The sequence below is a fragment of the Thamnophis elegans genome, chromosome 4, assembly GCF_009769535.1.
Source record: "Thamnophis elegans isolate rThaEle1 chromosome 4, rThaEle1.pri, whole genome shotgun sequence".
Lineage (NCBI taxonomy): Eukaryota > Metazoa > Chordata > Lepidosauria > Squamata > Colubridae > Thamnophis > Thamnophis elegans.
In genome coordinates this window covers 5295555-5308347 of record NC_045544.1, presented here as the reverse complement: position 1 = coordinate 5308347, position 12793 = coordinate 5295555, and the positions used below count along the sequence as shown (strand labels likewise).

At 41.7% G+C, this 12793-nt stretch overlaps 1 protein-coding gene across 1 annotated transcript in view; it reads right to left on the bottom strand.

The window, feature by feature from the left end:
• The window catches only part of HCRTR2 (hypocretin receptor 2), a 40603-nt gene extending 32672 nt beyond the window's left edge, over positions 1-7931 (bottom strand). Inside the window, exon 1 of the mRNA XM_032215156.1 lies at positions 7703-7931. Coding sequence (XP_032071047.1) covers positions 7703-7931 — 229 coding nt within the window. The remainder of the gene's footprint in view (positions 1-7702) is intronic.
• Between the last annotated feature and the right edge of the window lie 4862 nt (positions 7932-12793).

The window sequence follows — 12793 nt, the reverse complement described above, 5'->3', positions numbered from 1 at the left end:
TCAGATCTTTCTTCTACATCCAGCAACGCACTCTTTTTATTAAACGTCCTTAACTTTGTTCCATACATCACCATGGAAAATTAATGTGTTATACATGGAGAATGTCAGTGACTGTCTGGGAAAGGGGAAAATGTTATTTTAGCTATTCTACAGTAAAGCCCTAATTTTTTAGTGAGCCTCTGTTGGTTGATCCTTGTTTCCCCCACACCTTCCTGGCTGCTTTTAATGAATAGTTTCTCACGTAAAATCCATCTTATTTTCTACATTGAATAATTAGACTTCCATGGCAGCCATTTCAGTTGGTGTTTCTCAACCTTGCCAAACCTAAGCTGCGTGGACTTCAATTCCTAGAATTCCCCAGCCAGCCAAGCGGACTGAGGAATTCTGGGAAAGAAATCCACATGTCTTAAAGTTAGTGAGGTTGAAAAATACGGCTCTTAGCCTCTCTGAATTCCAACTAAGTTCCCAATCCCAGAAAGTTTGCCTACTTCGGGTTGACAGAAATTAGAAATATTTCAATTACCTATTTCATAGTGAACTGTGGTGTATTTCTTTCCTAAGTGCCCGGGGGTTTCTTATTACTCTGCATTATCTATCTGTGAACAACAAGTGGAAGCTTTCTTGAAGCATGTTCTGCTTTCTTCTGAAAAGGACCTCCCTATTTGCTAAGAGCCGAGGTGGCGCAGTGGTTAAATGCAGCTATCGACGTTGCAGTTTTATCGCCGCGGTTTTGTCGGTGCGCTGTTGTCGGGCGTGCATTTGTCGGGTCACGCATTCTTTATATTGCCTTGACAATAAAGGACCAAGAAGGAATGAACTGCAGAGACCTTGAGAGAGATGAACAAGTGTTCCAGGGTGGCCTTGATTCTTTTTTAGGAGAATTTGAGACAATGGTGCTGTCAGATCCGGAAGCCAACTTTTACATTGAGCCTTCAGACCTGCCACATTTTCTACTGCAACGTGCTCTACATGGGGCAGCCCTTGAAGAGCATTCGGAGACTTCAGCTTGTCCAGAATGCAGCTGCGCGAGCGACTGTGGGTGTACCTCGGTTCACCCACGTAACACCTATCCTCCGCGAGCTGCACTGGCTGTCTATTGGTCTTCGGATGCGCTAGTTGTCACTTATAAAGCCCTTCATGATATTGGACCTAGGTACTTGAGAGACCGCCTGCTGCCAATTACCTCCAATAGACCGATTAGATCCCACAGATTAGGCCTCCTCCGAATTCCATCCGCCGGCCAATGCCGACTGGCCACTACCCAGAGGAGGGCCTTCTCTGTGGCTGCTCCGACCCTCTGGAACGAGCTCCCCGTGGAGATTCGAACCCTCACTACCCTCCCAGCCTTCCGCAAAGCCCTTAAAACCTGGCTGTTCCGACAGGCCTGGGGCTAAAGAGCTTTTGCCCCCCTCCTCAAATGGTATGGCTGTTGTGTGCTTTTAAATTGTGTATTGTTATGTTCGTCTTTTTTATCCCCTGTCTGTACCCCCTTCCCTGACTTGAATTGTGAGCCACCCTGAGTCCCCTTCAGGGAAAAGGGCGGCATATAAATGTAATAAATCCAATCCAATCCAATCTACTATAGGAAAATGGGAGGGGGGATTATATGGAGTATGGGAGATATAGAGGCTAAATAATGTTCCTTTCCCAGAGAGTCAAGGACACCTTGCCCTGCAGCTATGATGGTGTGACTGGGAGGCATCTCCAGTTTTGGGCAGACTTGATTGGACAATGTGATGGACATGTAGGTGCTAGGAAACTTTTAGATTCGGGTTTCCCCAGATGTGCCAATAGGACATCTCTAATAAAATGGAACTTTGAGGAAACTCAAGCTCAGAGTCTTCTTTTGTTGGGGGTGTTACTTGGAACCCCGAAAGGAGCCACCTAACAGACCATTTCTACTTTGACTTTCTGCTCTGTACTTTATATAAAATGAGGAGATGTAAGGCCAGTGGGTTGTCATTTCTTAAAGGGCAAAAGGAAAAAAAAGAATCATTTGGATGGTATATTAAAGAACACATTAGGATTCAGATTAAATAAATAGCCGGAACGTATTAGAAAGTGTGCGGATATTGCTACATGATTAAACACAGAAGATCGAGGGTAGATGGAATCTCAGTTATGCTCTAATGTTCTTATGCAAACATTGACCTACACCAGCGAAATCGGTTCGGTTTTTCAACCAAGATTCAATTGCTCATCTGATTAAATCACATCCCCGCAGCTGTTCAGTAACTCAGTCTACTACTACCAGAGAGTATAGGAAGGACACCCTTAGGAGCTGGAAAACTAACAGGTTTGACTAGATTGTGGGATAAACTTTAGATTTATCCAGTTAGTTTTAAAGCAAGACTGAGAATGTAGTGTGGATTGCAATCCATTCACAGGCAAACGTGAGGCTTTAACCGGCTTTGCAAAGCAATAGCAATAGCAATAGCAGTTAGACTTATATACCGCTTCTTGGGCTTTCAGCCCTCTCTAAGCAGTTTACAGAGTCAGCATATCGCCCCCAACAATCTGGGTCCTCATTTTATCTACCTTGGAAGGATGGAAGGCTGACTCAACCCTGAGCCGGTGAGATTTGAACCACTGAACTGCTGAACTAGCAGTCAGCTGAAGTGGCCTGCAGTACTACACTCTACTCACTGCGCCACCTCGGCTCTGCGCCCTCCACGATGCTGCTATTTATTGGCCGAAGAGGGGGGGACGGACGGACAATGCAAAATGTTTTGACTTCTCACACCATCCATTGCAAGGAATGAGCACTGGGCTCTATGTACTAGATTTGAAAGATATTCTGCTGCTCCTAAGAAGAAGCTTAGCCAACTGAACCTGCTAGAGAGATTGTAAGACAGAGATGAGGAGGAGTTTGACTCTGTCCTTAAAGTACCACGAAGGGATGAATAACTGCTCACCAGTCAACTGCTCTTTTAGAAACTACAACAATTTAAGTATCTCAGTCTTAAGAAACTCACCTTCAGTTTCCTTTTTGTACCACTAAAAATAAGAACAATTATGGTTCTGCTTAGCTGTTGAGTAGAACAGAAATATATTGGGGAAATCCACAGATTCTGAGTGAAAATAGAATCAGTTTATGATTCAGATATACAGCATTTTTCTTGTTGGATTGCGCTGTACTTGAATCTGGTATTGGGTTAGTATATGGGAGTCTGATCGTTGTATATGGTTTTGTTTTGAGATGATATATAAACAGGAGTGCCATTTCAAGGCCTGTTAAATATCGTTTCTTAACTCTGCCTTTGGACTCAAGAAACACTACTATTTAATGGAAATGGTTTTGTAACCCACATGTGAATTACATCACTAAATCGTATCCTGCCACAAGCATTCAAATCTTATTTGCAGAAGGGAAGGACACACTAGGAATTACAAAACTCGAAAGCAAAGAGAGAAAAATGGTATAAGAGATGCTGAATTATTTCTGGGTCATTAGTTCTTGTCTCAAGAAGTTGCATTTTGGAGGTAACCTCCTCTGTTCACTTCAAACTTTGGGCTGATCAAAACATTGAAGTCATGCCACAATTGTGGCAAAAAATCTCCAGTCTGGATGAGGATCATAGAAATTCTTGGAGGAAAGCCTATAAAATGTGTTAATTATAATAGCAGAAATTAGAATGTCTCTGAATAGCAGGGCAAAGAAAGAAGCGGTTCTATTTTTATTGTGTCTAGATAATTAATAAAACCATACGTACAACAGCATTAAGAATTTAATCTAACCCCAACATAAATAACCACACCAATAATAAAGGAAGGGGGGGGTTAATTTAACTACGGAAATTTATAGTTAATTTCAACTATGCTGCTTCTTTGTCCCTTTCTCAAAATAAGAATAAGAATGAAATAAAAACGAAAAACCAACAATACCTATCAAACCTCGTCGCTTAAATCTAGGGTATGTTTCTCCTTTCATCTTTGTGTAATAGTTCTTTTAATAAAACTCTTGCAATATTACATTTTGGGATGTTTAATGAACTCAAAATTCTGCAGATGTAGTCAATAAACTACTAACCATCTGGCTGATTTCAATACAAAATGCGGCAATGATAGAATGAGTCTGGATGATACTAAATGTGGGTATCCAACAGTGGTGGGATTCAAATAATTTAACAACCGGTTCTCTGCCCTAATGACCATCTGAGTAGGTGGGGCTCGGTGGTCATGTGACTGGGTGGGCTTGGCCAACTCAAGGTCACTCAGGTCGATGGGCGATTTGCCTTAGCTGTTACAATGTAATAAGGGTTAACTGGAGAGACAATTTCTGTAAGCAGGGCAACAAAGATGAGGCTAGAAACAACACCAGAATGTTTCCTTCCTGCCTTCCTTACAGGATTAGCCCTGTAAAGTGGGGAAAAACAAAAGGTTTCTTCCATAACCGGTTCTCCAAACTGCTTAGAAAGTTACCAACCGGTTCTCCCGAATAGATGCGAACTGGCTGAATCCCACCATTGGTATCCAATGCTTGTAATATATTTGGTTTGACTGTCTTCTTCCCAAGTTGATAATTTTATTTAATGTAGTCCTATTTCTCAAGTCTTTGGCAAGGACACTCCATACAGACCTGCTACTACCCTAATTTCTCCCTTCTTCTTGATGTGAAGTCTATGGAGAACAGAGACAAGAGAGCCTAGTGGTCTGTGAATAGTTTGTATTTGCAATTCAGCTGGCTCTATAAACTGGGGGTTCTAAGAACTGTAGCACTTGTTCCAGAGCTGGTATCAGAAAGTTTACGAAGAAAACTGTTCCTGGTTTTTACTTTATCCATTCTATCTTTATCCATGGTTTTTTTTAAGTCTTCCCTATAAGTTAAGGACCAATCAAAGCAATAGCAATAGCAGTAGACTTATATACCGCTTCATAGGCCTTTCAGGCCTCTCTAAGCGGTTTACAGAGAGTCAGCATATTGCCCCCAACAATCTGGGTCCTCATTTTACCCACCTCGGAAGGATGGAAGGCTGAGTCAACCCTGAGCCGGTGAGATTTGAACCGCTGAACTGCTGATCTAGCAGTAGCCTGCAGTGCTGCATTTAACCACTGCGCCACCTTGGCTCTTCCTTCCAAAGGATCACTCCTATGGTAAATACTTTGGATTTCAATTCACCACTCGATCCCTGTGTTTCTAAAATAATGTACTGCTCTGGTATTTTATATTTTGATACACCTTTTATATGTTGTTTCTGTAAATTTTATGTGCTATGCTGAATTTTGCTCCATGTGAAATAAAATAAAATAAACTGGGTTTTTTTTTGTCCTACAAATAACTATGATGATTGAAACTTCAGAGAGCCAATGTGGCGCAGTGGTTAAATGCAGCACTGCAGGCTACTTCAGCTGACTGCAGTTCTGCAGTTCGGCTGTTCAAATCTCACCGGCTCAAGGTTGATTCAGCCTTCCATCCTTCCGAGGTGGGTAAAATGAGGACCTGGATTGTTGGGGGCAATATGCTGACTCTGTAAACTGCTTAGAGAGGGCTGAAAGCCCTATGAAGCGGTATATAAGTCTAACTGCTATTGCTATTGCTAACACAGATATGTCCTTTTTGCATCTAGTTTTCAAAGCATTTGTAACTTTCAAATAAAATCTCTTCATCCTAGTGGTGGGATTCCCACGTTTTTACTACCGGTTCTGTGGACGTGGCTTGGTGGGCGTTGCATGGTTTGGTGGGCATGGCTTGATGGGCATGGCAGGGGAAGGTTACTACAAAATCCCCATTCCCTCCCGATCAGCTGGGACTCGGGAGGCAGAGAATAGATGTGGGCGGGGCCAGTCACAGGTGGTATTTACCAGTTCTCTGAACAACTCAAAATTTCTGCTACTGGTTTTCCAGAACTGGTCAGAACCTACTCACTACCACCTCTACTTCATCGTAGAAAAACATTTTACCAGCTGTCTTTCAAAAGCACCAGCTTCTTTTCACCCGATATTCCACAATGAATGTTGCCTGTGTGGATCCCATTTTTATCCTAAATTACTGCACAGAATTGTCATTAAAATAAGCTGTTTTTCTTTTCATTTCTGAAGCTATATTGCTAAGTTTAGTTATGTTGCCCCCACACCAACCTCCCATTTAATGTACAATATTATTAAGCTGGATTCTGGTGTCTGGATTCTTTCCTCCATTCCTGCTTTCCCCAAAAGCTGTGTCTTCTCAACTTATTCCCAATATTTCCCCTTTGTTTTTTTCTATATATATATATATATATATATATATATATATGTATGTATGTATGTATGTATGTATGTATGTATGTATGTATGTATGTATGTATATATATATATATATATATATATATATATATATATATATATATATATATATATATATATATATATATATATTTCCTGGGCAAAGTCAAAGGAACATTGCAACGCGTATTTGTTTTAACTCTCAGATTTTCCCTGTTTCAAGCAGGGCATAAAGTTCCCCAAATATTTCTGTTTCCTAGTTGTTTAATAAAAGGGAACCATAAAATGTCCCCCTCTTGGTCTAAATGTAAAAAAATAAAATCTGGAGAGAACAGAAATGAAAAAAAAAAGAAATTTGGAATAATTAGGAATGTTTTTGGGACAAAGAGACCTTCACTCAGTTGTGGCACTAACAACAAATTCATGGCACAGAAATTGCAGGTCAAGATGTTTATCTTTTGAAGCATTTCTCCAATCATGAGATTCAGGTTAAAAAAAAATCACGTCTATCCCACAAGGCTAAATTTTGCTCACCCTTTTTCTGTTTTATATCTAAGCAAATATATATTGGAGAATGAATAGTGTTTTTGTGATTCTCAGTATTAACCATCATAAGGCTATTCTCTCATTCAAAATCCCATTGATAATTCTGACAGCATGAATGAGCCACAAGTTAAAAAAAAAATAGCCATTCACAGCTGTACTAATATTTCATGGAATTGGAAGAGAAACTCATAGTCAAGAGTTTTGCCAATGCAGAACTGAATGAAAGTTGAAGAGCTGGGCACCCTTGTTTAGCAGAGAACAGTAAGAATAACAGTAATAATTGCAATTATACTAATATTCAGATGCCTTCGGGTAGAAGAGATTACTTTTTATCTTCAATATATGTTATGCATATACTTCAAAAAGCTGTTGCTATTAATAAGGCATTTCCACATAATGTACCACTGGATGGTAAACTTCAAGATATTCCTTCCTGATTACTAAATTTCTACAAAGTCTGGGTGGAGAAATACACTTTCTAATGCTCCATTGTGAAGCAGCTGAATAGTACTATCCCACATGGAATAGAGTCATAGACTTAATTCCATTTTTAATGGTCATCTTAGCCCCAAGCAGATGGCTAGCTTCATTGCAGCCTTAACATGAAAAATGCATCAGAGGATACACACACCCGTGCGCGCGCACACACACACAAATGTAGTGCAAAATTCATTTAAGTCTTATTGCAACAAGTAACTTGTCCGCCCACCTGAGATAACTCTGTAAGAAAACACAGGTGTTCCTCACCCCAACAACTTCTGATTAAATGAAAATGCTATTTTTTATGGATCTTTAATTACTAAAAAAAAGAGAAATGGTGTTCCCAATTCCCAGGATTGTGTTTCTGGGATTTTTTGATAATGTGTGGGTTTTCACTGCTGGTGACTGCTTGGACGAGTCCCTGCAAAAATCTAACTTGCATCAAGAAGCAATTAGGCAAAATGTTACTCACCTAGGATGTTTCCTATGAGAGCCACAAGAAACACAATAATGTAGCCAACAATGAGTACCCATTCATATTCCTTGGGATGCAGATATTCCTTCCAGAGGTATCGCAGAAATTCTTCCTCATCGTAGTCCGTCAGAGGGCTTGCAAAGGGTTCCCGAGTCCCATTCACTGAGACATTAGAAGACCAGTTTGTGCAAAAAGGAAAGCCATCTTCCACTTGAGTCACAGACATAATTGGTTCTGCTCTGGGTCTGAATTCGGTCTTTCAGGGGTTTAGCCTACCTTTCTGCCTATCAGACATAACTGCATTCAGCAATGGCAGGGGGGGAAGTAGGCAGAAAGAGGAAAATGGGGGGGGGGGAAAGAGCCAGGTGTATCAATGGAACTTCCTCAACTAGCTTTCCATCAGGGATCTCCCAATGGCAGGATCCTTGCTGCCGCTTCAGAGGCACCGAGGTCGTCGTAACACAGCAGCAGGCATGAGAAGCAATTCCTGCATATAGCTTTTAATTCAGTCAGAGGGGGTGCGAAGCACATTCCTGCAGCGACAGGCAAAATGAAAAAATGCAGCGTGTTCCGAGGGACTCCAGAGAGCATGAAACGAGACGGGAGAGAGTGTGTACGTGTGTCTCTGCACACTTGCAATCCAGTGGGATGCTAAATCCACCAAGGACTTTTGAAGGTGCCCTTTTACTCTTCGATTCAACATTTGTACAATCCACTGCCTTTTGCGATATGCAGCGATGCTTTGGATCGGATGAATAAATCACAGGTCTTTTTCTTCTTTAAAAAAAAAAATCTCTTGTAAGGGAGCATTTTTATTCCCAAGGAGTGAAGGCTCTCCTCTCCTTTCAAGTATTTGATTCTGCCGACTTTGGAAAATTTGAGCATATCACATAGTACGAGAATAAAAGAATGTTGGATGATCGCTTCCCAACGGCTAGTGAACTGTACAGAGAATTTCTTGGGTATTGATGAGAATGTGACCCTTGCTTAAGTTCACGGACTTGAAGCAAGCATTCGATTCAGAATTCTTTCAGGAGTATTCTGTCCTTCTATGAAGGAAGGGAGGGAGGGACAATCCCATTTACCACTACCATAAAGGTAAAGGTAAAGGTTTCCCCATTCCAGTCCTATATGCCTCTAGGGGATGGTGTTCATCTCCGTTTATTAGCCGAGGAAGCCAGCATTGTCTGAAGACACTTTTGTGGTCATGTGGCTGGCCTGAATATACGTCAAAGTCAGTGGTGGGATTCAGTCGGTTCGCACCTATTCAGGAGAACCGGTTGGTAACTTTCTAAGCAGTTGGGAGAACCGGTTGTTGGAAGAAATCTCCTTTTGTTTTTTTCCACTTTACAGGGCTAATCCTGTAAGGAAAGCAGGAAGGAAACATTCTGGTGTTGTTTCTAGCCTCACCTTTAGTGGTTTAGTGGTTAGGGTGCAGTACTGCAGGCCACTTCAGCTGACTGTTATCTGCAGTTCAGCGGTTCTAATCTCACCGGCTCAAAGGTTGACTCAGCCTTCCATCCTTCCGAGGTGGGTGAAATGAGGACCCAGACTGTGGGGGCGATATGCTGACTCTGTAAACCGCTTAGAGGGCTGAAAGCCCTATGAAGTGGTATATAAGTCTAACTGCTACTGCTATTGCTCTGCTTACAGAAACCGCCTCTCCAGTTAACCCTTATTACATTGTAACAGCTAAGGCGAAGCGCCCATCGATCTGAGTGACATTGAGTTGGCCATGCCCACCCGGTCACCTGACCACTGAGCCCCACCTACCCAGATGGTCATTAGGGCAGAGAACCGGTTGTTAAATTATTTGAATCCCACCACTGGTCAAAGTACATGGAACACCATTACCTTCCCACAAAAATGATACCTATTTATCTACTTGCATTTGCCTGCTTTTGAACTACTAGTTGGGCAGGAGTTGGGACAAGAACAGGAGCTCACCCTGTCGCATAGCGCTAGAACTGTCAATCTTTTGGTCCACAATTCCAGTGTCTTTAGTTGCTTAAAGCACCAATCAATAATTTCCCCAGATGAATGCATTTGTAGTTCACGTGAAGGAGTGGACAAAAAAAAAATGCTCTGCTCTTGAAAGTTGAACAAGTCTTCTCAGACAATTTTTGCCTGCACCAGTTGTGGAGGCTAAAGGTAAAAGACAATTTCAAAATCTTAGCCAACCGATCCACATTGCCCCCCGTCTTTTTTTTCTTTAAATAAGAAACTGGACAAATCCAGTCAGACCAACATGAACAGGAATTCATATACCAAGCCAACTTCCTTGTAAACCAGGAATTGCCTGGATAAGGGGGGGCCTAGCTAGAAGACATCTGAACAAGTCATTCAAATGACTAATAGGTCATGCAGGTTTTCTCTCTTTAGAATCTGCTTCTGCCCTGAACCCACAATAAATTTTGGATGAAGTTTGTGTCATTTTCAAGCAGTTGTCAGAGTTCAAAGAATAATCATGCTATATAGTCTCCTATAAAGATCCTGAAAATTCCTGGTAAGTTTGTTGGGAAATTTGTGGTCATTCTTCATTTGCTAAACTGTTTACCATGAGCCGACAAATGCATGCCCAACAACAGCGCGCCGACAAAACTGGGGTGATAAAACCGCATCGTCGACAGCGCACCCAAAAAGGTACGCCGAGAAACCCGCACCCACAAAAGCGCAATTAGGGTTAAGGTAAGGGTTACGGTAAGGGTAAGGGTAAGGGTTAGGGTTAAGGTTAGGGTTAGGGTTAGGGTTCTTACGTTGTTTTTGCATTGTTTGTTGATGGCACACTTTTGTCAGCACTCTTCTGTCAGCACGCCTATGTGGGCGTGATTTCGACATTGCGGTTTTTTCGCTGCGGATTTGTTGGCGCACTTTTGTCGTGCGCGCATTTGTCAGTGAACCACTGTTTACTACTCTTTCATAGCATGCCAGAGTCACCTGTTTTCCACTATCTGCCGAAGTTATTAGGATCTTTGTTTAATTTTTAAAAAGCAGTTAGCAATGTATGATCTCTTTCTAAACAGAGCTAACAACCTACCAGAACATGCCCTTCCTGGTCATTAGGTGAGCAAGAGGTGAGCAAAGAAATCTTTAGCAATTGGTACCCAACTATCAGCCAGTAATTGGATTCAAGAAAAACCCAGTTGCTACTGCACGGCTTTTTCTCCTGACTTTGAAAAACAGGAAAAGAATAAAACTAAGTCATGACCCGGTGAGATCACATGATCCCAGCTGACATACCAACTGAACTGTGTAGGTGAAAGAGACTGGGTGCTCTGCCAGAAATCTGATCTTCCTTTTGGAATTGCCACAAGCGTTTTTCCTGGGTCTCCCCACGTTAGTCAGCTAAATTCCAGCTGTCAGGCTTCTCAACACAGGTGGATGTTTTGGGTGCAAGGAGGACAGTGATGCATCCTCTCTTGTCTCAAGCTTGCTGCTTGGTAATGATATCTCATTAAGTTAAAGACAGTAGTCATGGGGAGAATTGCCACATTTCCCCACGGAAATTAAGCACTCCATTGTGAAAGAGAAACAAACAGCTCGACGGAACTTTTGAGAATTTAAAAATAAAGTTAATCTATTGTAGTCTGAGGTTTGTCATACAGGATGTTGCATCATGTGGAATCACATCGTGGGTTCTCCTGGCTCAGTACGGTCAATGGTGATTGGGGTAGAGGCAGGAGGCTCTATCAATTCTACCTCAAAGGGGTTTCATTTCATTTCATTTCCCTTTATTTGTATGCCGCCCTTTTCCCTGGGGGGACTCAGGGCGGCTCACAGTTCAAAAAAAGTGTGGGGGGGGGGGGGAAGGACAAACAATTTTCCAACATGAAGACAATACAACATATTAAAAAGAAAACACAACAGTCAACAATTCGGGTGGGGTTAGAATCTTAACCCCAGGCCAGCCGGGACAGCCAGATCTTTAAAGCGGCGCGGAAGGACTGGAGGGTGGTGAGGGTCCGAATCTCCACGGGGAGTTCGTTCCAGAGGGTCGGAGCAGCCACCGAGAAGGCTCTCCTCCGGGTAGTTGCCAGTCTGCACTGGCTGGATGATGGAATTCGGAGGAGGCCTAATCGATGCGATCGTATCGGTCTAGGTTGAGGATCAATTGGGTCCAATTGCATGGAAGCAGATCCCCTACTACTGCACTATTGCCTTCAATCTTTGGAAAATGATTGTGATTAAGTCTGCAATGTTGTGATGGATTGCATAAGAGGCTATGGGTCTTTTTTCCCCTCCTCATTATAAAATAAGGCTATGGTAGATTTTAGATTCAAAGGGGAAAAGGTGCTTCAGAGCCTGCATCTCTCCACAACTTGTTAAACCAAACATATCTTTTTTGGAGAATAGTGCTGCAGCTGAGGACAGCAACACAAACCTGGGAAAAACACAGCTGGTTTTTGGACAGGTGTTATGGAACCTTTGTTTCCTGCAAAACAGGTTTTTGGGGGCATTGGAATCTCAGCTCCATGCCACCCTAAATGTAATGAGTAGTTCAGTAAAAAAAAAAATAACAATACCATCATTTTTATATTTACATTTTTATATTTATATTTTTTATATTTATGTAAAAATATATTTACATATATTTTTATATTTATATTTAAGAAAATAAGTCCAAGAAGGTGGGATAATATTCCTTCTCCTTCGAAAAAAATGTTTAGGCTGATAATGGGATTTGAACTGCACACCTGCACCTAAATTACAAGCAGAAGCTGAATTCATAACGCCCGCCACGTATTTCTGCAGATACAGATTAGCCCACCGGTTTAGGCAATCCCAACACTAGGGTGGAGAATATGGAGATTGGAGAAATGAGAGTGAAGTAATGGGGAGAAGAAAATAGGACATGTCCCATCCATTCTGGGCAATCATGCCACCAATTTCAGCTTTTGCCTTTGTTCCAGAAGTTATTAAGTCTGGCTGTTGTGTCTTAAATGACCTTGTTTCCCAATGGAATATTTCATCTTTTAAGTTTTTCGCCATTTTCAAAGATCAGCAGGGGGGGGGACATTATAGCTTTTCCATGTCCATAGAAATTGAGAATTGTATGCACTCAGAATTACAAATTTCTTGTAATACTGC